Source organism: Rutidosis leptorrhynchoides, chromosome 3 (genome assembly GCF_046630445.1).
Source record: "Rutidosis leptorrhynchoides isolate AG116_Rl617_1_P2 chromosome 3, CSIRO_AGI_Rlap_v1, whole genome shotgun sequence".
Lineage (NCBI taxonomy): Eukaryota > Viridiplantae > Streptophyta > Magnoliopsida > Asterales > Asteraceae > Rutidosis > Rutidosis leptorrhynchoides.
This window is the reverse complement of record NC_092335.1, coordinates 315,896,998-315,924,167: the sequence shown is the minus strand read 5'-3', so window position 1 is coordinate 315,924,167 and position 27,170 is coordinate 315,896,998. Positions and strand designations below refer to the sequence as shown.

The 27,170-nt window shown below is 31.3% G+C and overlaps 2 protein-coding genes across 2 annotated transcripts; both read right to left on the bottom strand.

The window, feature by feature from the left end:
- Positions 1-146: 146 nt before the first annotated feature.
- Positions 147-6,797, bottom strand: LOC139901092 (protein SEMI-ROLLED LEAF 2-like). The gene is made up of 20 exons (XM_071883831.1): positions 6,786-6,797; positions 6,367-6,552; positions 5,814-5,888; positions 5,583-5,698; positions 5,282-5,396; positions 5,063-5,191; positions 4,928-4,975; positions 4,664-4,827; positions 4,393-4,589; positions 4,001-4,293; positions 3,638-3,787; positions 3,211-3,546; positions 2,960-3,109; positions 2,652-2,727; positions 2,382-2,509; positions 2,083-2,280; positions 1,717-1,845; positions 1,144-1,269; positions 510-722; positions 147-424 (listed from the first exon to the last, which is right to left on the bottom strand). The coding sequence occupies exons 2-20, from the start codon at positions 6,499-6,501 to the stop codon at positions 263-265; spliced, it is 2,940 nt and encodes a 979-aa protein (XP_071739932.1). The 5' UTR covers positions 6,502-6,552; positions 6,786-6,797; the 3' UTR covers positions 147-262.
- A 2,606-nt stretch (positions 6,798-9,403) lies between these two features.
- On the bottom strand, positions 9,404-12,874 carry LOC139897456 (gamma-secretase subunit APH1-like). The gene is made up of 6 exons (XM_071880157.1): positions 12,676-12,874; positions 11,958-12,113; positions 11,589-11,674; positions 10,866-10,991; positions 9,891-10,018; positions 9,404-9,769 (listed from the first exon to the last, which is right to left on the bottom strand). The coding sequence occupies exons 1-6, from the start codon at positions 12,786-12,788 to the stop codon at positions 9,623-9,625; spliced, it is 756 nt and encodes a 251-aa protein (XP_071736258.1). The 5' UTR covers positions 12,789-12,874; the 3' UTR covers positions 9,404-9,622.
- Positions 12,875-27,170: the final 14,296 nt, after the last annotated feature.

Sequence of the window (27,170 nt, the reverse complement as noted above, 5' to 3'; positions counted from 1 at the left end):
TTGCACCACATATTGAGGTTAGTCTGAAAGTTCTCTGAGTTCTCTCCTACCCTTGGTCACCCTATAATTGCAACTCGATAAGTTTTTATTACTGTAGTTTTTATGGAGTCAAAACTTTGTTCAACAATAAATATTCAAATGCTGAAACAAGGTTGTATAACAAAACAAATACAACATCTAGAGGGTGATGGCAACAATTAAAAAGAATGAATGAATGCAATCATTGCTAATATGCATATCTACAAGACACAATGTCAATTAACTAAATTTTAGTCGCCTTCAAAAACTTGTCGTATGGACTTAGAGCCGGTAACTTGAAAGAGTCTTGTTGTCCGTACTCTTTCAAACGGGAGTACTTCAGATCACGCACTTGATCCTGATCACTCGCTGAAGATTTTTCTTCCGCTTCCGCAAGTTCCATCTGCTGCCACAACAAATAATTAATAAAAAAACTTACAAATTTTATTTCTGTGCAAATAAAGATGTTACGAAAGGAAATAAGATTTTACATTATTTGATGATATAATTGGAGTATGCTGTTCAATTTCACTAGAAGATTTATGTGCCATGGCTTCTTGTTGTTGTTCTTTAAAACTCTGAAGAACACATAGTTTTTGACGTTTACCCATCAAAAGTGCCTCACATTGACTTTTCATTTGATCGTAAGTTAGAGGATCAGACGAATCCTGCATGTTTTCGGCTTGACGCGCTGTTTCTACTACCTGTTAATCACACAAATTAGACGTATGCCGTCATTAGTTATATTAAATAAAAATTACTAGGGTGGCAGTCTCGGACCATTTACATATAAAAATGTCCATTTGGGCTATATGATTTAGCTTTGAAAGGTAAAGTATAAATAATTAGGTGAGCTAAAAAGGAAACGGGTCAACAGAGTGTATTTGCATATAAAAAGATCGATTTGGGCTATATTTAGCTCTAATGAAAAAAAAAAAAAAAAAAAAAAAAAAAAAAGTGTTCGGGTCAATCCAATCCGGCTCATTTTGACACAGACAACAAAAGGCTCGTTACTCAACCCAACCATGCTATCATTTCTGATTTCTTCATTTATCCAGTTTTACAATTGTGAGAATAAAATGATGATATTGGAGAAGATATAAATGATCGATTAAACAATTATACCGATTCCATTAGCTGGTTGACACTTAGAATATCATGTGAATTTTCAGAAACTGAAGCTTTGGAATCTGATTGGTTTCCATATTGATCTGAAGCATCTTCATCTACTGATTCTACATTTGGCATAATCTGGGGAAAAAAAACATTGGAAGCGCAATTTGTAAACATCGAGAAACATAAATATCTACTCCTTTTGTTCCAGACAGTTGCAACATTATTGACTTCAAACGAGCGTTTGACTAAAAATTAAATATCCAAAGATCACCCAAGCCTAGTGTTTCCTTTGAATACCCCACCCCTGTTAGAGCCAGATGCCTGTAAAATACCACCACCGAATACCCCTGTTAGGTTTGAGTATCATTCTATGTCAAGGGTTGTAAACCCCATGCGCCCATTTTGGCAAAAGCTTCTACATGGTAGGCCCCAGCTTTTAAGTCAACGGCTACCACTAAGTTATTAGCTCATTGGTGAAGGAAAAAAACTTGGATTTACTTGAAAAGAGAAAATGTTGCAATTTGGGATAAAGGATATTAAAAAGACAAAAAGAAAATAAGATATAGGAAGCATATATAGAACCTCATCAAATGCTTGAATTTCTGGTGGACATGGATTTTGTGTTCCCAAAAACAATGGGGCTCCCAAAGGATAGTCTTCATCAGGCACAAACCATTGTGAAATTTGTGCCTTTATATTTAATCGTTCTTCCTGAACAACATTTGAAGATATAAATTAAAAAAAATAATAATGTATAAAAAGTACAATGTTCTATTTTTGACACTGAGTTCCAGGCTCCAAGTGTTTAAGTGTATATAGAGTTAGGATCGTGTAAGAACCTTTATATACTACGAAAATGTGAAACCGGAGAAAAATGCAGAAATAAGCACACATACTTCGACAACGTGAAAAAACGTGTTTCAGTTTGGTAAAATATAATGTAGATACCTCAGATGATTTGCCACGAGTAAATACAAAGTGAGACGAAAGTGTATCTTTTAACTGTTGATCCTTTGATTCTATTGCAGAAAGTGATTTCACTGCAGAAGCATCATCTGCTTGTGATCCATAACAGTTTTTGTCATTTGGATTTGTACAAATTGCCTGAAGCCTGATATCTTTATCCAACAAAAGATAAGGATCCACCTGTCGTACGAGCTAGCTTTATTAGTAAACGAAACAACTGAATGAAAAAATACAATAATTTATAAAAAAACGACTACATAAAAATATGAAATAAAACTAACTGTTTCTTCTGTCAATGTTGATTTAACCATGGAAATTAGCTCCGGAAGTTGGCACGCTTTTGCGGTAACAATAATCATGTATGAAGCCAACATGAACAGAGGCCTTCTTCGGGATGGTTGTGGGCCTCCTTTATGAAATTGAAAAAAAAATCAACATTAAATTATTAACCACAGATACCAAGAGTATTACTTAGTACTAGACAAAACCTAATCTGTGATCCAAATGCATTGTACTCTATGGTTGTGATATTTAATAACTAAAGATGATACCTTGTCGATTCAAAGAGATGCTTCTGAGTGAAAATGACAACTGGAAAAAACGAAGTAGGGCCACATGATTTGAAGCCTTGAAAAAACAATGTATACAATTTGAGAAAAATAGACATCATATACAATGTACACACAAACACACACACATACACAGACACATACACACACACACGTATATAATTGCTTATGGCGGATGTATTAAGCAACAACTTTCACAAAGAGAGAGCATTTGGAAAGTATTATTACACACGACTTGATAAAAATATATAAATTAGTACCATAGAAACCGATAATGAAATTATCATTACCTTTGACAAAATAAACGATAAAGCAAGAGTATATGTTTGGGCCATAGCCTCAATATTTGCAGGTGTATTTTCCATGGATGTTGCCTGAATCCAAATCGATGAAAGAACAAGACTCACTTGATGACTACTCAATCTCATGGAACTAGGGGGCTGCACAATTCATTATAAACAGAAACTAGAATTAGATGCATGGAAAGTATTTAATTATAAATATATGAACATATAAACAAGTATACATGTTTTTCTCATACTTTTTTACTACCACCGTTAGAAACGTTATTGTTTCCGCACGATAAGGATTCAGTAGTGGGCTTCACATGTTCTTCATTATTATCATCCTCTATCTCCTTTGTATCTTCATCAATGGTTTCAAGTATACTTTTGTTACCATCTGCTACCCGTTGTGACATCATCGATGAATTACCCGTTTGTGAAGAAGAAGAAGGTATTAAATCGTAGATTGACCAAGGTTGACTTAAAGATGGGACAAGCACAATAGAGAAAACACGGTGTGCAAGAACCCGTGTTTCATGATCCGGGTGCGACATTGCTAAGAGCAAGTGGTGAAATAAAGCGTCCGGGAATGCCTGATTTAAAAAATTTTGTTTTAAAAAAAAACACTATTTGAATTAAAGAAGTAGTATACAACATAATCAATATTATACTACTTGCACATACCTTTTGGTAGTAGGTTTTGTTTGGAATGGAACTGATAACTTGTGCAGTTCGATAAACAGCCGAAATATTTGCTCTGGCCATATCAGCATTTATTGGGATTTTCTCGAGCACTACAACCATCGTATCGAGAATGGGCCCCACATCTCCAACCTACTTACAATCAAGTAAAGTTAACAATATTTCTTGATTTATTCTACATTAACAAATCAACATAAACAAAAGCAAACTAATACAACAGTATTGCATACAGTACTGTATTATTATCATATTCATTTACATTTTAATTTAACTATATAATGGGCTTTAACAAATCTTTAATGAAAAACATAAAACTTGAAAGACCAACTAAGGTGCATTACAAACCTTACATGAGAGATTTGAGATACAGTTTTCTAAAGCACGTTGAAGGTCATCGTAGTAGTCATCAGAGCTCTGTATAGGGCTGGATGATTCAGACGATCTCTGCAGGCACTTGCGTAAATGTTTTATGAGATCAGCTATTGCACCAACAACGCTAACTGACGCATTCTGTTTTACATACTCTGATAGTTGTGTAACAACGTTTACAATTTGCAACTGCAATATCGGCTGCTTGGTAACTTCCTTATTATCCAGATGCTTAATCAACATTGGCAATAATAAATAAGATCTTTCATCTGAGTTCACATAAAAAAAAAAAAAAATTTCAAACGATATAAACATTAAAAATCAAGCAATCCCAAATATGCTCTCAGAATTTTAAATAAACCGGTAACCTGATTCATCAAAAATCATCTGCAGATACTTCAAAACAGAAAAAGCAAGCCCTTTTTCTGGGACCCACAGCTTATGGGTGTCGAATCTATTAAAAATTGGTTCCAGTACACGTCGAACATTCGTTACCCCTTTTGCTGATCTAGCCATATTACACAAACAAACTCGGGCCCAGTAACATGGGTTCTTGTGTGCATCTCTGAAAAGAACTCGAGCTTTTAATAATGCGGTTATTACCGAAAATCCACATTTGAATATATGAGTTTGACTTACTCAGGTGGGTCATCTTGTCGGTAAGAGTTGACCGTATCTGCAATCTTGTTTAAGTCAGCGAATGAAGGCGCGTGTGCATGTGCTTGAGAAAGTTGTTTGTCGTACTTTTTGGTGTCTTGATTCAATGAAATGTCCGTATAATTCTCCAATGTCACTGATATAATCTATTAAAAATGCAAAACAAAGACAAATGTATAATTAAAAACAGACTAACAAAAAAATATATCAGTGAACTACAAATTCATTACTGAGAAAACAATGTACATTCTCATAATCCACCGAGACATGAGGCTGCTCTCCCATAAATTGCACCTAATTCAGAATATTCATGTTATACGATGTAAAAATTATAAAGACAAAATAATTCAGTGTTATTTTATTTTATTTTATTTTTTTTACCATAAAGGTCAACACTTCAAGTCCTGCTGCTCTTAATTCTAATACTTTTTCATCGTCTCCGACTTCTTCAGCCAGTTGGCAAAGTTTTGGAATAAGGCCTTCTAAATTGTACAAGTAAGCACTGTCCACCTGGCGTTTATGCAACAGAAAAACTTTACTATTTTAAAGTTTGTAAAAATGGTAATTTTTCGCTATAGAGACGAATATGGTTAATTGTACCTGGTTTTTTATGAAGTTAACAAGAGCTTGACAACCAAGAATTTGCATTTCATGATGTTGTGTTTGCACCAGTAGGGTACCAACTATCTCCAAAAAACTACTAGCGAAGAGTGGCCTGTAAATGTTATAAGATCTTCATAATTCGTGGTTAAATCAAATCAAACACATAATGTTATTACAATTATAAAATTTTTGCAAACAGTAAATGAAAGTTAAACGAAAATAACAGAGCACAACTTAAAAAGTACTGAGTAAATAATGGTCAGATGAATTGTCCAAAGACTTAATGTATATAACTTACATCTGTTTCTTACAAGAGGATAGCGACTTCCCATAAACAAGCAGTACAGTTTTAACCGCCACAATGTTTTCATTCCGCAAATTTTTATAGAACTTTTGCTCTAAGTAATCGGAGATCTGTAAGAGAAAACATAACGACACATCAGGTACATACTATGACCAACTGATGTGCATTTCTAAACTAGAGTAAAAAAGATACAAATTTCTCTCTATAGTTCAAAAGGTAATATACCTTAGGTATGCGTAAAGGATTTTTAGAAGCGTATTCACAAAGCTTTGCAATCTTGCGCTCATTTGGCTCACCACCCTGACATTCAATTTGGTAAAGAAAAACTGTTTTATGTTTATAGCATTATTAACAAGTTAGACATCCAATATATTATATCAACTTTTACAACTCTTCAACAAATTGGCTTAATAAGACATGTCAATCATTTATTTCCACCATAATTCTCGATAAACCCACCAAATAATGCAATAAGTAGTTGTATTACAAGCATGAATAGTTGTTCTTTATGGTGGATTTAGCAGAAATGTTGGTGGAAATATCATTGGCCTTTCAGAAAAGGTCCAACTTTCAAAAATTATCTTGGATGGTTGACCTGTGATGTTAGCCCATTTTCAGGCTAACTAAATAGGCCTAACTATCATTTCTGTATAACAGTAGAAGACGTATTTGGTTCGGTCTAATGATGATGAATTTCCATCATTACCATTCACTACATGTACATATTTTGAACTACAAATTTAGTTTATTAGTAGTAATAATTAGTTGAAGTATTCACCTGTGAGCGTGGAAATATGTCTGCAAGAAGGTTCTTATAACGTTTAACAGGATGTCGTGACCTAGCCCTTAACGAAGGACAACATACACAGAGGTAACTGCATACGGGCAGTACCCGTCTTGACATAACCCCCATTTTCTTAACCTATTTAATTTAATTTATACTTATGTACTCATCGATCGATCTCTGCATGCAAAAATAAAAACAATTCATGAATATTTCATTATTAATCTCAGCTGCCTAAATAAATATACAAAATGAATTAAATACATAATCAAACATTCTTTCATATATATATTCTAGTGACATATTCAACAGGTTATACTTTGAATGAGTGAAAAGGTAATACAATTATAGACTGTAAATATATGATTAGAAAATGAAAAATAAGAATAATATTATAGATTATAGATACATACCAATGCAAAATGTTGATAGTAGAGATTAATATACTTGATCTGGTAATAAATCTGGAAGAATGCAGAAAGCAATGATGAAGGAGTAATAATAACTGTAATATTACAATTACAATTGCAAATTACAAATTGAATATGGAGTTAATGATGAATCAGTTACATTTTTAAAATTGGAATTGTATATTAGGGGATTTATATGAAGAAGACGAATCATAAATATAAGCATAAACACAGATCATTTACATAAAAAATTGTTATAAATTGTTTGTTTTTTCAGTAAGAAGAGAGGAAGAAATGGGTGAATTTATTTACACTACGTGGAATGCATGTCCGGTCCTTGAATTGAATTGAATCATACGAGAAACCCATTTTAAACGGGTCAGGTCTTATTTAATGGGTCGGAACTATGTCTACATATATTTTTGGCCTGGCCAAATTGAAAGGTATCATAACAGCCACTTTTTTCCAATAAAAGGTAAATTCGTTTTTTTCTTGTCCACAAAAGATTCTAATTTCAATTTAGTGCGTAAAAGAGTGTCCGATTGAAAAATAGTGTTAATTGGAGTAACATGTGACGAATTTTTTTTATAATTTTTATTCATGATGTGTATTTACATGTCATATTTCATTTAGTGACTAGCATTTTAACATTTTTTAATTTTTACAATTTAGTGACTAGGATTCTTTATTGTATCTCCATCTTCAACAAAAAAATAATAAGCATCATTATCATTATCACATTCAGAATCTTTAAAAAAAAGTTTTTAAGAAAGTCTCGTACATTCAAAAATATTTATAGTATTCATTTTCTTTGTAACTTCAGGATTTGATTAAGTAATTAAAAGCAAAAACCCAATTGAACTTCACCACCACCGGCCGTCCTCCGACTGCACCACCACCGTTGATCATCCTCGCCGCCGCCCAATTTATTGTTACTTGAAGAATTGGAATAACCACCAGATCTGTAAATGAAACCCATCAGACTTGTAAATATATAACCATCGAACCCTACAGCGTTCATCGCAATTTCGTTCGATCCAAACGCCAGATCTGTAAACAAAACCCACCACTTGCTGAACGGAAATCAAGACCGACCATTGGAGATGTTGCAGGTCCGGCGAGGTTTGAAGATGACGATGATTTAAGATGATGATGAAGATTGGTTTAAGATGACGATGATGATGCTTTAAGATAATGAGGATGACTAATTTAAGATGGCGATGATGACGATCGAACGATAAAAAAAAACTCAATTTAGATTTATTGTTAAGTTTATTTTTTATTTTTTATTTTTTATTTTTGTGTTAAGTTTATTATTTTGATTGAATTGAATTGATTAATGATGATGACGAATTCACGATGGAACCAGGTAAGATGAGGATACATTAATATTTTATTTTATTTTATTTTATTGGGAAGGAGTTAAAATTAGATTAAAAATATATAATTAGTGATGTGGTAATGAAAGTTTTACACATGTAATATACAAGTCATAAAAAAATAAAATAAAAATTCCACATGTCATCTTTTACCTCAATTGCAATCATTTAGTTGCAATCATTTTCAAATCAAGTTACCTTTTTGTGCACTAAATTAAAATCAAACTACTTTACGGGCAAAGAAAAAACCGATATACTCTTTATTGAAAAAAACTGACCTTTATATTACTTTTTTGGGCAATTTGCCCTATATTTTTCTATATAATAATTTTATCAAAAATATATACATATCGTCTCAAATAAGATATTCAATCCGTCCCAATTTAATTGTCGCCAAACAAAAAAACACACCAAAAAAATGTCATATACTATACTTCTGTTTACTTTCCTGTAAGTACATCAATACAACTTACATGGTGTGCCTTACCCACACTTCATTTGTCGTATATAAGCGGATCGGAGTGAAAATGTTTATGCACATCTCGTCTAGCAGTAAATTAAGAAAAATATTTTAATTATATCTGTTTTTTGATTTCGTTGATAGTGCATTATGCATAGGATACATGAAAAGTTGAACTGTTTTGGTTCTGAGAAACTTCAAAGTATGATTTGAATGTCATTGCCAAAACGCCTCATGAGATTTGCGACATAGGGTCAAGCGAACGGACTACACACTTTTTTATCATTACCAAATATGGAGTATGGATTAATTGATGTGCTAAACTAAAATCTCTGTTTTAAGAATCATGGATTTCTACTTACTTTTATAAAAACGGATAAAGTTTTACATTTCAGTGTACTCGGAGAGGGGAAGCATATTTAGTCTGATATACGCAGTCTAACGGGATGATTCCAAGACCGTTTTGACCATTTTCCTAACCATCCAAACATAAGTTCTTAGTGAGGTTTTAACCTAAAACCTGTGTTGAGAATATCCAAGACCTCAACACTAAATAGGATGAAAACATGTTTTACATCCGAATACGTTATCTAAATTTTCATTAGTTGTCAAGAGACAAAACACATCCCCTTCTTTAACAGTTCTATGCGCGAACTCAAGTGGATTACCCAAGTTAACGTTGGATTGCATATGTTAACGTTAACAAAAGACATTGTCTTGAGTTAACAAGTTCTTATAACTCATTTCTAAGGCTTATGCTATAAAACACAGTTAGTTCAATAGTAAAATTGCAAGTATATATGTCATATACTAGTTTTTTTATCATGAGATAATCTACCATACCAAGAAAAAACAATATAAAGGCAACCTATACAAGAGCAAAATGTAATCATTTTCAAAAGGCATTTTACAGTCGCCTAACCAACAATAATAAACCCTCAATTTTACAATGAAAAAACTAAAAACATTGAAAAGAATCAACATCAACCCAATCCTACCGATTATTGAGTTGGACGTTCGAGTCTAATTCGAGTTTCTGTCAATCTGCGCCAAACCATGTTTCCACAGTAGGCTAATGTTGACAGCGCAACTACATACAGCAATGGGATCCCGACAATACACCCACCTGATGCCAGATTTACGAGAGTCTGCATATAATAAGAGAAAAGAATTATCAACACCAACAAACCCTGATGACCAAATACGCGTATTCCTTTGTGTGACCGAAGGATCACATAAATAAGTAATTATATAAGCAGGAGATGTTACCAATGTTCCAGCAATTAGATGAATGGCCGGAACAATCAGCTGGTCACTTTTATTCCCTTGCGCATATCCATTAAACGCAATTACCATCGAGAAAGTGTGGATTGTGACAAATGCAAGGGAAATAATGGCTGTAAATTTCAAAAAAAAAAAAAACCCCCATCAAAATCGAAGCCAACCAGTAGAATTATAATACAACCATAAGCCACTGCTGTAAAAGTCGGCCAAGTCGACTGACGTGCCGGTTTGGGGACTAGACCGTGCCAACTCGCCCAAAACCGCTTTAAAAGTCGTCAACAATAAAAATTCGGATCAAATTTTGTCAAAGTTGGGTCGTCCGAGTCGGTTACGAGTCGGTCAAAGTCAAAATTAGGTCAAGACTTTTATATTTTTTAAATTTAGATTTTGTGCCATATATCTATGTTTGCAATGTTTATGTTTTTTTGTTTGAAATATTTATATTAATGTTTGATATACATAATTACACATATTTATGTGTAATATATATATATATATATATATATATATATATATATATATATATATATATATATATATATATATATATATATATATATATATATATATATATATATGCTTAATTTATTTATTACTAAAAGACAACGTTGGTCAACGTCCGACTCGACCGAATCGTCCCTTTGATGTACGCAGTTCAACAGGATTACACTCTGGCTGTTTCCAACCCTTCCCTGACCACCACAAAATATTTGTCCTAGACAGGATTTGTGCATGAGACCTATTGCAAGGAACTCAGGCCCCAACCACTGGGCTATCTTGTGATGGTTTAGATTATGTCAGGAGCTAAAATCTAAATCAAACAGCTTTCACATAGACAGTTTAAACCGCCACCGGTAATTTGTAAAAATAACAATGCAAAACACAACGCTTTTCCATGAAAAATAAATACTGCAAATTTCAACATAAAGTAATATACGTAGAGATTGAGAGTATACTTGCCAGAAATGAGAAAAAATGGAGCATAAGAGCACCTGTCAACATAAAATGTTGCAGGACCAAATGAAGGAGTTAAAAGACTGAGGCAGAAAAATACGGCATGAGCCACACCATGACCAAGACCACCAGCTGCACACAATTTAACAGCTGTCAATCCTATCTGTTTTCTTTTGGTTACACTGAGCTGAAATCTACATAATGAATTTGCCTATTCTTCAGGGGGGGGAAAAAAAAAAAACCTTGAAGATGCAACAAAACTTAAGTTGACAAGTTTTATTCTAACACTGACATTATACGTCTAATAACCCAAAATTTGATATTATACCATTGGGCATATATGTTAGCACAATATTCATGTTAGTTGTATATTGTTAAGTTTTTCAATTATATTTTTAAAATATATAAGGATCCAAGTATAAAGTGAAGTATATGTAAGAGGCGAGATACGATAGTCTTAACAAGATATGAATACATATATATGAGAAATTTACTGAAAACTGGAACTGAAATATAATCCAATGTCTCCATACCAAAAGTAGTCAGAGAGTAAGTAAATAAATGTACTTATAATGTCATTCAATACCTATATGTATTGTACTTAGCATCATCATATAATAGAGTTATATATGTCAATTAACATGTTTTAAGTTTTGAAAGTTAAATACATCTAGTTGAATGAAAAATATATACATATACATGGAATCATTATAGAAGTGATGATATTACCAAGGGCGATTTGCATCTTATCAGTAAGATAGAGGCGTGGTTTAGCAACTCTGTCAGCAAAGGCATCCAACACATGTTCCAGTTTCCTGATCAATGCACAAGCAGAGATTTTCATCATAGTCAACTCCTCAAAAATAAAAGTCAAAATTCTGAATTAACAAATCCAATACATCCTTTTTTGATTCATATAAAAAATGAATATTAGAAGTAGTGCCAAGACACCCACACACGCGTGAGCACACACACACACACACACACACACATCTTGTAAATATTCAAGTAGCAATTTGAAACCATTAAAAGAATAAGATACTTGTAAGTTCACCACAAAGAGTGTTTACGTAAGTAATTAAATAAAAAAAAACGTACTTGTAAGCTCTCCATAAAAGGAGGCGGAGACCTTCTTGGAAAGCAATAGAAGTCAATAGGATAATCGCATAAGGCCACCACGCTGCTGTTTTCAGTGGAAGAAACACTCTCCAAATTCCAGACAACACAATCAAACTAATCAACCACACCAGCGTACTACACAAACATACAACGTATATCAAACATCGTACATTATCATCTAAACTCAAGCTAAACCAAAAACAAAACAAAAAAAACCAAAAAAAAAAAAAATATTTTCCAAACGTCGAATTTTATCCAAAACTATAGCATTCCGTAACAATGATATACATCCCAAAAATCAAATATTTTCAATAATTGACGGATCAGGTAGGTTGACCCGGAAACACTTGATAACTTCATAAACAACTAAAAGATCAAACTTCACCATTTTATCATAACTTAGCTAATAAGTCTTGCAGGATGAATAATAAGCCTGTTCCAAATCATTTTGGCACGTTTCCTCAGCAAATTATCATCATTATAACACTTATATTAAATATTAACTTGACAGATGATATTAACTTGAACTGACCCATTTTCACATACAGAAACAATATACGGACCTTAACACATGAATCCCCAGCAAATTATCATCATAATAACACTTACACAAGATCAATATCCATACACATAACTGTATTCTACAATTTTAAAAAATGAAAAGTAACAAAATCACTTAAAAAATCATGAACATTACCTAGAAAGAAGGGTGAGAATCAAAAAGGGTTTAGAGGAGATGAGAGTAACAAAGAGGGCTAGAGAAGGCCCAAGTGCTAGTAGCACATACCCGATCCCAGCTGCTAATGTCATTCTCGATTTCTTAAAATTCAATTTCGAATTTCGATTCCAACATTCAACTGGTGTCTTTTCAATCGGGTCATCTCGATTGATTTGGGATTTTTTGGTTCGTTACTTTGATAACAAACCTTTTACACCCTTCTAATTCGGACTTCTTTATATAAATAGTCCCTACTTACATCTATAGGCTATCACTTCACAAGCTGTTTGTGTACCCAGGGAAAAGATATTACGAGTATATTATTTTAACTCGTGAAATCACGGGTTTATCTAAACGAAACAGTTTAATATGATATGTTTTAGGTATTAAGTGAACGTAAATGCTAAAGTCATTTAATTTAATGACCCGTGAAATCACGAATTTCGACTAAGAAAGTTATCGTTGTTTTTACAAACATATTGACGTACTTAAATTGATCAGAATAACTTAACTACATTTATTCTCTCACCACCATCTTTCAATTTTTTATCATAATTACTATCTTTCTTGTCATAAAAGCATACACTACATCTTTTATTGAAACATGTATTTCGTATACATTTATAACGTAATTAATCCCGTAAAGAGAACTCACATTTGAATAATAATATAATAATAATTTAATTATTATTATATTATTATGGGGTGTTTTGTAAAAGATTGTACTATTTGTTTTAAAGTTTATACATATGATTATGAATATGTTTTATCATAAGGTTGTACATAATGTCTCAAATATTGTACATATGGTAATGAGATGTTTTTTCATAAAGTTGTACATTATGCTTCATATATTATACAATTAACATGTTAATTTTTTTTATTAAATACAATAATTATTTTAATGACATCATCATGAGTATTTAAAATTTTCTCTTTTATTTTAGAATTTTTTTGAGCTTAAATAAGATTTATTTATGACATTATCATTTTAGAGATATAAATTAAATGTACAACACATGACATATACAACTTTTGATAGATATTCTCATATGAAAATTTAAAAGACAATTGTTTAAACATAGTTAAAAATTAATAACTTTAATAGCACTTGCACAAAAAATACGAAATCATACTATACAATAGTAAGCTTCTTTTAATATTTTCAAAACAAAATTAGTAGATTTTTCTAAGCTTATGGAGTGAAGAGAAATATTCAAATAAAACCAAGTTTTAAGTTGAGATTCAAGGGATCAATCAGAGTGCGACACATGGCGCGATAATCACATGTGATTGAAAAAAAAAAATTCTAAATTTTTTTTCGAATTTTTTTTTAATCACATGTGATTGAATTGACATGCAGTAAATCACATGTGATTCTGCATGCCAATCACATATGATTGTAAAACCCAATCACATGTGATTCTGCATGTCAAATCCAATCACATGTAATTGAAAAAATTTTATTTAGTAAAATGACGAATTTCAGTAAATTTGTGCTAAAATCTTTAAACACCAAGTTTTTGATCAAAACTTGATCAAGTCACCGAATTAAAGTCTGAGATTTTGAAGATATGATCACGAAACGCTAACAAACTTAATCAAATCACCGAATTAAAGTCTATTTCCTATTGAAATTTTTTTTTTGAAAAAAAAAATTTTGAATTTTTTTTCCAATCACATGTGATTGGATTTGACATACAGAATCACATGTGATTGTGTTTTACAATCACATGTGATTGGGTTTGATAATCACATGTGATTGAATTCGACATGCTAAATTAAAAAAAAATTCGAAAAAAAATTTTGAAAAAAAAATTTCAAAAAATTTTCAAAAATTTTTTTAAAAAATAAAAATTTTGAACTTTTTTTTCAATCACATGTAATTGTCGCGCCACATGTCGCACTCTGATTGGTTCGTTGGATTTCAAGCAAATTATTGGATTCAAGGGATTATAACTCATGGAGTGTAAGTCACATTATAAAATTAAATTTTAATATTTTAAGAAAAAAATGATAGATTTAAAAGCTTGTTTTTTCAATTATGGTAATAATCATTTCCTAAATTGTTTTATTTATTTATATAAATTATTAAAATATTAATGACATCACCATGATTATTGTGGAGATGATTTCAATTATGGTAATAATCATTTCCTAAATTATTTTATTTATTTATATAAATTATTAAAATATTAATGACATCACCATGATTATTGTGAAGATAACATGTGTCAAATGATAGGTTAAAATAGAGTTAGGATGATATCATTATTTTAGTATTTTAATAGAAAGTATAGATTACAGTAGAAAAATAAGAATTATATAAAAATGTGAAAAAAATTCTCATAAAAATGTTGAAAGTTTCAAATGAATACAACCAAAGTGTTACAACATTTAACGAATTCTAACAACTGTACAACATACATATTACAAATATAAACAAACTTCCACTTGTCACTCAAAAATCGAATTGTCACTCAATTAAACCATCAAAAATCGAATATGTTGCATACTTGAAGCCATAAACAACATTAAAACCACATTTCTATCTTGACTTTCATTGTTATCTTAATTAAACGAGATCCCAGTTAACCAAACGCAGTTTGTCCTGAATATTTTTTCGAAATTCGGCCTAAAAAACATTCAATTTTAACGTTTTCGTTGATTTTAACTTTCTTTTGTATTTGACCGCTCATAACTTACTATAAAACAATCTAATTTGTGATCCATTAAATATAGGGCAAATAGCCCAGAAAAGTAATGGAAGTTATCAAATTTTCCATTAAAAGTATCATTGATAAATGTATGCCCAAAAAGGATTACAAACTCAAAATCGATGCAATTAAAGGAGTGGATTACCTTTTAAAAAGGCAATCGATTATAAAGTTTAGGTGGACTGATTATGTGTCTTTTGTTATAATTAAAATAATTTTTTTTTGGGAGGTCGACGGACTGGGTTCAAATCCTGAATGTATTCGGAAGAAATAGGGATAACACCCGCGGGTTACGGGCACATATACTTAATAACCGCGACCCGCCTGTTAAGAATTTTCTTTGCCCGCGGGTACCCGTTTACCCGCCAACGGGTAACATGTTGTGCCCGTACCCGCGACCCGCGAGTTTACAAAATGTGCAGTTTAACTAATATTAAATCACAGATACTCGCTACTCGGGGGTGAATAATTATGAAAATACATTAAAAAAAATTAAATTATATATTATATAATTAAGTATATATATGCGGGTAAACGGGTAAACGGGTCCACCCGCAGGTAGCTCAAACGAGCATCGCAGATTGACGGGTCGGCTTTTACCCGCGACCCGCCCGCGACCCGCCAATGGGTACAAAATTTTACCCGACCCGTGCCCGTGGGTACATTTTTTCGTAACTACCCGCCCTCACGGGTACGGGTACCCGCGGGTCACAGGTTTTGTTTCGCCCATTGCCATCCCTAGGGAGAAAACCCCCCAGTGTCAATCTGGAGCTCAAAATTTCAAATAGATAAATTATGAGGGTGAGCTGAGCGAGACTCGAACTCTTGACCTCAAGCCTAGCCCCAAACATAAGGAATATGGATGCCACTCGGCTAGAAGCGTTGTGGTTGTTTTTGAATTTTTAATTGAGTGGTATATATTTTCAGTTCTTTATAATAAATTCAAAGGAAAAACTAAAATGAAGAACACATTTCCATTTTGTTTTTTGTTTTTTAAAAGCATAAAACTTTTAGGAATTATCACTAAAATGCCCATTTTTTCTCCCTTTTTTGACTCAGAGCCCATTAAAAAAAAAGTTGACAATTTGCCCGCGCAAGGCGCAAGACCATGTTTGCGACCTTGCTTCTCGGTGGACGCAAGGACGCAAGGTGCCTCTTGCGACATTGCTTCCCGGGGACGCAAGGATGCAAGGTGCCTCTTGCTCCCGCCTGATATCACGATTAATGTTTTCTTTCAGACATTTCATCAAACACCTTACGTGCATCTTGCGTGATACGGTTTTTTGCTACCATTTTTATATGTACGATATGTTTGAAAGATGCATGTAAAGTGTTTTATTGTGAGTCATATTCTATTTTATTGTGAATTGATCAATTGGTCCATTACGCACCTGACATCCACGAGGTACACAGCCTCATCAAGAGTCAAATATATAATGCAGTTTCCTAACCATTTTGCAACACTTTTATTTGAAAAAAGAAGAAAGAAAAAAGATATTCACAATAATATCAATATCAGTATCGAATACGGAGTACCAATCAAACGTAATATTAATTTTATTTATTCTAATACACAAATAGTAAAGCAATAAAGCTGAAAATATCATATCGTACATATATATGGGCTGTGATGGTTAATGGTCCGTATCACAAAAGACGCACGTAAGGTGTTTGATGAAATGTCTGAAAGAAAACAGCATTGATCATGATATCAGGCAGGAGCAAGAGGCACCTTGCGTCCTTGCGTCCCCGGGAAGCAAGGTCGCAAGAGGCACCTTGCGTCCACCGGGAAGCAAGGTCGCAAACATGGCCCTTGCGCCTTGAGCGGGCAAATTGTCAATTTTTTTTTTAATGAGCTCTGAGTCAAAAAAGGAAGTAAAAATGGGCATTTTAATGATAATCCCAAACTTTTATTATTATAAACTTGATACAAGTACCCACACATAAGTGTAGCTCAAGAAGCTATGCTAATTTACACGAAATAGAACCAAGAATTGAAAGAAGTTGACTACAAATACAAACTAGAAAGCTTTACAGATTAATCATGATCATTGAAGCTGATAGGGTTTTGTGACGATCGCTCCAAATCCATATGGATGAACACGTCATTCATCGATTTCATTGCGATGTATTTGACCTCTATATGATACGTTTTATAAACATTGCATTCTTTTGAAAAGGCACACCATAAATGAATATTTAAATCAAAGGTTTTCGACATCTGATGATTTCTACATATAAACAATCACCGTAATATAATAGTTTACAATAATACTTCCGTTGATAATGCAGTCAAAATAAGATAGATGGTGATGATTTGTGAATGCAACGTTTTCTCGAATAAAGCATGTATGACTCGATGCACATATCTTGTATATCATATAAGCAAACAGCGAAAGACTTCTAGGAACCTGAGAATAAACATGCTTAAAAGTGTCAACACAAAGGTTGTTGAGTTCATAGTTTTAATGTTGCGCATAATCTGTATATAAAGGTGGATCACAAGATTTCAGTTGTTTCATCCAGAAACGTTTATCAAAATATTCTACGAAATTGAGCACCCTGGTAACTAAACTTAACGTATATATATTTTATACCCTTTGTATAATCATCTTAATAATACACGCAAACCAATGTGTACGCTTCTCAAATAGCATACGTCCGTTAAAAGGCTAGCGCTCTAGCTCGGACGGGGATATCAAGCCCTATGGATCCATATACTACTACTCGCGCCCACCAGTTCTTATAACTGGCAGTTACTAGTTACCAAAGCTAAGGGATTTTCGGTTTAAACTCAGTGTAGAATTTAGTATGTACTTGTATCCATTGCATTTAAAATAAATTGCATGTATTCTCAGCCCAAAAATATAGATTGCAAAAGCAATTAAAAAGGGAGCAAATGAAACTCACTTTAGCAGCATATAAAGTCGTTCACCAAAATGTGACTGAAACTCGGATTACCAAATAACCGTAGATCTCAACCTAGAGAACATATGTTGGTCAATAAATGTCTATTAAGCTAGGTCAGGTCATAGTGTATCACAATCCTAATGCTCGAGATTGACATACAAAATTTATCCAAAGTCGTTTCAAAAAGTCAATTTTGACAATAGTTCAACAAAACGAGACGTGCCTTACATAAGAATTCATTTACTCGGCTAGTAGTATTCAAAAATCCAATTTATCAATCTTATCAATCTTATACACAAAAGCAATTTCAATTAACGTCAATCATAATTCAGTTGACCACATCTTTTAATTCGTTCATCGAAATTACGCGATCTCTAAATGAAAAGTTATTGATTTTTCGTCAGCTTTCCAAAAACATGCATACCATATACCTTATATCAGTAATATATATATTAAATTCGTGATCTATCATAAACTATTTAACGACAAAATTAATCGTACTAGCATGCATAATCCTATATACTCGAGCACTACTCAGGAATACACTATTAATATATAATAGATAAGATATAAATGCTTACGTATCAATATTGTGATTCAATATTGTAGGAAAGTACGTAGACGCAACGAAAATGATAAACGCTAGGTTGACCTTTGACTCATGATCATAACCCCCAAGCAATACCCATAACCTCCATAGTTATAACCCATAATTTCCTTAGCTCTATCTCGCTCGAAAAGCTTGTTTTGAAAATAATTCGCTCATGACCTCGTCGTAGTATTTTATGTATAATAATACTAATAATAATACTCCTAACTATAAGATTAATAATAATATTAATCTTAATAATAATAATAATATAAATAATAAATATAAATAATAAATATAAAATATAATACGGAGTAATATATATATTAATATGTGTGTGAATGTGTTGAGCAAACTGGCCAATTTATAGAATGTTTCTGAATTCTGACTGCCATGCGATCGCATGGGTTTTATGCCTATTTTTCATGCGGTCGTATGGCCCCAAAATCCAGCTAACAATTTTTTTGTTTTCTTGTTTGTCGACATATTATTATATATATATAATATATATAATTTATATTAATTATATATATATTATATTATATTCATGTACATAGTTGACTTGTAATTTTAGGTCCGTTGACTCGTAAGTTGATACTCGACTCGTGTACCACTTTCGGTTTTTCGAACGCACTTTCGTACGTTTAGAAAACTAGCCATTTACGTTACGCGACGTGTACCTGAAAGGACCCGTTCATATACATTATAAACGATTCACAATAGTTGATTACATTGCGAGGTATTTGACCTCTATATGATACATTTTACAAACATTGCATTCGTTTTTAAAAGACAATCTTTCTTTACATCAAAAATTGACAGACATGCATACCATTTCATAATATCCACTATCCAACTATAAATTGATTTAATAATAATCTTTGATGAACTCAATGACTCGAATGCAACGTTCTTCGAAATATGCTATGAAAGACTCCAAGTAATATCTTTAAAATGAGCAAATGCACAGCGGAAGATTTCTTTAACACCTGAGAATAAACATGCTTTAAAGTGTCAACCAAAAGGTTGGTGAGTTCATTAGTTTATCATAATAATTTATTTCCATCATTTTAATAGACCACAAGAATTTCATTTCCAGTTCTCATAAATATACGTCCCATGCATAGAGATAAAAAATAATCATTCATATGGTGAACACCTGGTAACCGACATTAACTAGATACATATAAGAATATCCCCTATCATTCCGGGATCCTCCTTCGGACATGATATAATTTCGAAGTACTAAAGCATCCGGTACTTTGGATGGGGTTTGTTAGGCTCAATAGATCTATCTTTAGGATTCGCGTCAATTAGGGTGTCTGTTCCCTAATTCTTAGATTACCAGACTTTAATAAAAAGGGGCATATTCAATTTCGATAATTCAACCATAGAATGTAGTTTCAATTACTTGTGTCTATTTCGTCAAACATTTATAAAAGCGCATGTATTCTCAGTCCCAAAAATATAAAGGGTAAAAAGGTAAATGAAACTCACGCATATAAATATTATAAAACAGTTAATAAAGCATTTGCATGTATTCTCAGCCCAAAAATGTAATGAGTAAAAGGGAATCAAAAGGAACTCACGCATGTAAATATTGTAAAATAGTTAATAAAGCATTTGCATGTATTCTCAGCCCCAAAATATAAAAGGGTAAAAAGGCAAATGAAACTCACCATACTGTATTTCGTAGTAAAAATACATATAACGTCATTGAACAAGTGCAAGGTTGGCCTCGGATTCACGAACCTAAATTAATTATATATATTTATGTGTTGGTCAATATTTGTCTAACAAATTAGGTCAAGTCATAGTGTACCACAATCCTAATGCTCGAGACTAATATGCAAAAGTCAACAAAAGTAAATTTAACTCAAAATAATTTCCAAAAATCTATACATGATTAATATATAGTTTAAATATCGTCGTTTTATAATTTTAAATATTTTTAAAAGATTTATTAGAGTAAATAATATAATTTATTTATTAATAAATAAAATTTTATATTATATTTATATAATAAAATATACTTTTATATATATTAAGTAATAAAATTTATAGGGTTCATTTAATATTATAAAGATAATATGATAGGTATTATTAAAGTAAGTTATTACATGTAGTAAAATATGTTTGTATCAAATATTTATTTGATAAAATAATATCTATAATGATAGTAAGTAAAGTTGTATTATTTTGTAATAATAATTATTATTATAAAAATATCAATATTTATAATTACTAAGATGACATTATGATAAAACGATAATTCTAATTATGATAACTTTAATATTTACGATAATTTTTAATATTATCTTTAAAATAATAATTCTATTTAAAATAATAATAATATTAATGATATTTTATAGTAACAATGACATTTCTATTAAAATGATAATTTTTGTTAAAATGATAGTTTTAATACTAGCGATAATTTTAATAATAATAGTAATGATAAAAATAATAAGAACGATAATTTTATCTAAATCAATATCTTATAATATTTTAATTTCATCATGATACTCTTACCCATTATTTCCTAATCGTTTCGTTTAATAGCTTTTAATCGTCTTTTATATCGTGTTCGTAATAATGATAATAATAGTAATCAAAATAATTAGGTGTTACAGATATTTATTTTAATTACACTAATATTAATAATGATAGTTACTATAACATTATTAACGATAATACTAATAATTATCTTAATGATAATTTAGTAATAATAATAATAATAATAACAATAGCCATTTTTAAATAATGATATATATATATATATATATATATATATATATTAATAATGATAATAATAATAATAATACCAATAATAATAATAATAATAATAATAATAATAATAATAATAATAATTGTATAATAATAATAATACTAATTATAACTTTAACGATAATAACGATACTAATAATAAAAAAAATAACAATTTTTAATGATAAATCCTTTTATTGATAAAGATAATAATAATAATAATAAGATAAAACTAGAACGACGATAATAACGACGATAATAATAATCATTTTTAATAATAATAATACAAAAATTCGATGGACTATAACTTCAAATCCGTTCATCAAAATCATTCGATATCTAAATGAAAAGTTCTTAATTTTTCGCTAGCTTTCCAACGACATGCATATCTTATACCTTATCTCAGTCGCATATATAACTAATTCAGGATTCAACATAACCTAACTAAAGGCAATATCAAAAGTACAAACATGCATAATCCAATATACTCGAGCACTAGTCAGGGATACACTATTAGTATGTAAAAGTTAAATTATGAGTACTCACGTATCAATATTGAGATTCAATATTACAGGAAAGGTACGTAGACGCAACGGAGATGATAAACACTATATTGACCTCACGAGCATACCCATGAACCATACCCAATCACCTCCATAGCTATAACCCATAATTTTCTTAATCCAATCCCACTCGAAAAACAATTTTGAAATCACTCGGACAGCACTCTGACGTAATATTTTATGTATACTAATAATATCTTAAAATAATACGGAGTAAATATATATATGTAAATCGATTGAGAGAGTTTAGAGAAAAATATTTTCAAGTTACTTATGAAATAATGAAACCTATTGAATTCTATTTATAATAGATTTTTGAATTATTAAAGTATGAATTATTAAAGTGAATTATTAAAGTATGAATTATTAAAGTGAATTATTAAAGTATGAATTATTAAAGTGAATTATTAAAGTACGAATTATTAAAGTGAATTATTAAAGTATGAATTATTAAAGTGAATTATTAAAGTTAAAGTAAAGTAAAAATAAAGTAAAGGTAAAGTTTAAGTATAGTAAAAGTATAAAACTATGTACGTATAATACGCGTATAAATATATATAATATTAATTTAAATCGTTATATATATTTAATAAAATAAAATATAAATATCGTTATCTTTATCATACTGGTTAAGTAATGAGTTGTCAAAAGTGGTTCTAGATATTTATAAAAGTTATATACGTTTTAATAATAAAGTTCTTTTTAAACTGAAAACGTTTTTGTACGTTTGAAACTAAATCAAATAAATATAATAATTTTGTTTTCCAAAACCAAATATATTTTTAAGAATCATTTTGTTTAAAGGTTAAAATAATGGAAATCGTTATATCATAAAATATTTTAGAAAAGTAGAATCATATATATTCATAATAGGTTTCAAGTTTTTAAATTACAGTTTGTTGGTGAAGCATGGGATAAAGTTCAAAGATTAAATAAACGTATGAAATCATCTTAATGAAAAATGTCGAGTTACATAACTTGTCGATATCCAACATCTAAGTTATTTACACTTCACGTTCTTACTTATAAATCACTTTACCATTTTCCGAATGTTGTCAAAAAGAATAGATTTCTTAAATCACAGTGGACCTCATAACATAGACCCGTAATCATATCATAATGTATCTGATAAATCAATCATTTGATATTATCTTCTAATTCCATCGATAAACATATTGAAACAAATGCGTTCATGTAAAGTATTATACGTTTAATACTTTATTAATATTCTCAAGTTATAATATATATATATACATATATATACATATTTATTTATATATAACGGTTCGTGAATCGTCGGAATTTAGTCGAGGTTATAATGAATGTATGAACACAATTTAAAATTCTTGAGATTTAACTTAACAAACTTTGCTTATCGTGTCGGAATAATATAAAGATAAAGTTTAAATTTGGTTAGAAATTTCCGGGTTGTCACAGTACCTACCCGTTAAAGAAATTTCGTCCCGAAATTTGAGTGGAAAGGTCGTGAATGATAATAAGTATGTTTTCATGATGCATACAGGTTGAAAATTAGAGTTTTATCATCAGCGAATAATTTGGATAAACAATCCATTTATATGAAGAGTACAAATGAAGCTAACATAGAAGAGTGAAATGAGTAAGTGTGGATTCATCTTATCATTTGACGTAGATATGATTGATTTCCAGATTTCAAGGAATCTGAAGAAAATCTTTGTAATAAGATTTGATTCTCCGGTAACAAAAGGAATTAGGATCCGCTTTAAATGCGATCGTCCATTTTAATTGTTCTGTCGGAGATTTTCTTATAAATTCACCTCCTTCGTTTTCTTACAACTCACACCTTCTGTTGATGCATTTTATGCAAGTCCCTAGACATCTACCCACGTCCATTGCAGGTACAACAGTTTACAGGCCACCATGATCGTTCGTTATTATCCTATCCGTGTTTGTATGTGGTTACAGCAACTGCAGGAACGAGATTTGGATGTTTGACTATGTTAGACTTAGTCAGACGTCCGAGTGAAGCCTCACTCATACGGCTGACAGGCTCATACGCACGGTTGATGCTGAGCTAAGTCACAATTACAACCTAAATGAGAAGACACGAGTGAGTGATCACCCATACGGCTGATGAAGCCAACTCGTATGTGTGATGGATGAATCGTACGGGTGAGTCAATAGCAGGGGTATATAAAGTCTTATGTTCTTCATTTTAGGTAAAGCCTCTCATTTGTTACACACACTCAGATCTGGTGAGCTCCTCCGATTCTCTCTCAACCCAAATCACCCAGGTGGTGAATAATAGCTCTAGGTGTTGATCTAATCACACTTGATTTAGTTGTGGTATGACTAAATTAATCCCAAAAAGCTTAACCTATTCACTAGAGGGTTTGATTCACTTATTTCGTCATTGTGTGAGTTAAATCTGTTGATTTCTAAGTTCCTAGTCATGTTTCATCGCCTTCTATTCTTTTTCCCTCAACTCATATTTTAAAGTATGCATCAATATGCTCCATCCAGTTCTGATTCTCGATATACTTATAACTTTCATATCGATCATTCTTCTTTTTCATCTACCGCCGAAAGAATCTATTTACTTCTACTATACTCTTGGGTTTATAGTGTTTCTAGTTCTCCCGTGTCTTTATATTGCTATATGCATCGATATATATGGTTTAAAATTTTTGGTTTGTCGTTGGGCTTTATATCTTCCTTTATATTTCAAAGTCTCTGTTTCTATCTTCTATAATCATTGTCATCCATAGTTAATGCTCTCTTTTATTTGCTGCAATTTATACCCCAATTTCTATTTCGGAGTTTTGTCCTTTCGTTTCTTCTTCTTACGATTAAGCACCGCTTGTAATGGTCCAGAATTCACAGATATGAATTTCAGAATGAACATTGTTAATGTTCTAGGAAGGAAATTGTGATAGCACGATCTTGACTTGTCAAATTACTAGAATACCTTGAAAAAGTCCGAATCATCAAGAAATATTTTCTTGATATTTTAGAGGTTAAATAGAATACAAGAGTCGTATAACATGGCACATGATGATGTTATGATCTGTGAATCATCACGTTCCATTTAGAAACTTAGCATGAATTACTGTAATATAATCACGTTGATCAAGTGTCATTATATTATACTAACTCATGCTTCAGTTTCCAACACTACTTCAAAAACATTCATATTTTAAACTCAAAGGTTTACAGAGTATAGGAACTAAACAGTTTCCTTTTTGATGTAATACAGATAGCGCAAAGAGATAAATGATTCCAGATAAGAATAGTTATGGAAATATCTTCAGAAATATGGAGGATATTTATAATGAAAGATACGGTGATATCTTAGAATTTCTAATATCAGAGGATGATGAAGAATATTGTCTGTAAGGGTTTAGTGTTAGGAGAAAGGTATTCGTTAATGACTTCAGCAGACACTGAATCATTTGGATTCTTTGAAGGCAGGTTCAGTCTTTGTGATTTGTCCACAGCCTCCTTCATACTTTGCTCAATCCGTTTTCCAGTTCCAAAACTTCTCTATTTCTGAGCTTTGTAAATACACTAATATTTATCATCAAACTTTTTACTGCTAAGGTCGTTTACAGTTTTTGTTGCTTCATCAGCATTTCGAGAACTAGTTCGCGGTTCAGAGTGTTTTTCAGAAACTTCTCATTCGAAGTATGTAATCCTTGGAAATAGACGTTATGTATAACTGTTGGCGTCAACATGCTGTGAGATTTCAAAATACTGATTGCTAATTCCCAATGATTCGTATGGCAATTCTCGTTACAAGAGACAGATGAGTAAATGATGAGGTTTCGATAAATATAAAGATTCTTCGGAATGCCCAAGATCAGTGAAGTTGTTGGTAAGTTTATAGCTAATGTGGTGGAATATGAAAGGTTCTCCGGTAACAAAAGGGTAATCACATATATCAAAATTATGATAAGGCTACTCCGAATGAAAAAATCGAAGTTGTCTTGCTGGAGCTGTGATATAATTTGCTACTTTGTAAAGGAATTGCAAGGTTATTTTTGCTAATAAATGCCAAAAGATCTGACACAGATATGTGTTGAATTATGACTTTGGTTTCGAGAGCTTTTTAAGTACATAACTGTGGGTAATATGTGGTTGGATCATCATCTCGATTGCTCATTATTTGAAGTGTCTTCAGCGATTTTCGAAGGGTTTGAACACAGATTGTAATCGTTTGTATACATTTGATGTTCTAACACACTTTTGAAGTCAAAGTATAGCTTTGAAAGATGTAGGAATCTAAAAGTGATGGTACCGGTTATATCTCGAATTGAATTCTGAGATTTTAAAAGCAGAATATGTAATTGGGTTTGAATGAGTATGATTGTTTTGATTTCTATGAAAGAATGTATATTATTGTGAAAGTAGGAAGTATAATTGATAATTTGCTTAATCTGATTCGAAGAATGTAACATATTATTTGTGAATTTATATATATCTCTCGGGTATTACCTACCCGTTAAAATTTTTTTTACAATTAATATTTTGTACATAAGAATTTTATTACAGTCTTTATGAAAATATATATGTATATATTCTCCTCAGATGTAACATAGATTTTAATGAGTTAATACTAAATTAAACTCATTCGATTTACGGTTGGAACTAGAATTGAATAATTCCTTGAAGGCTTTAGAGGTTACATAAGTATTTCTTCAATAATATTGAAATTATGAATCAATACTTCGTTATTTGTTGAGATGTGATGTTGGTTTTCGTTAAATTCTTGTGAACTTCGCAAAGTACGAATGATGTTATCTGAAAAGTTTCGGTTACATCAATGATGAAGTGTAAAATCAAATATATACTTGATTTATTAGGAATTGGAACTTGTTGAATTGAGACAGAGATTGTAGTTAACGATGGTTAAGTTGCGGGCGAGGGACGTACATTATTGCATATTTGTAA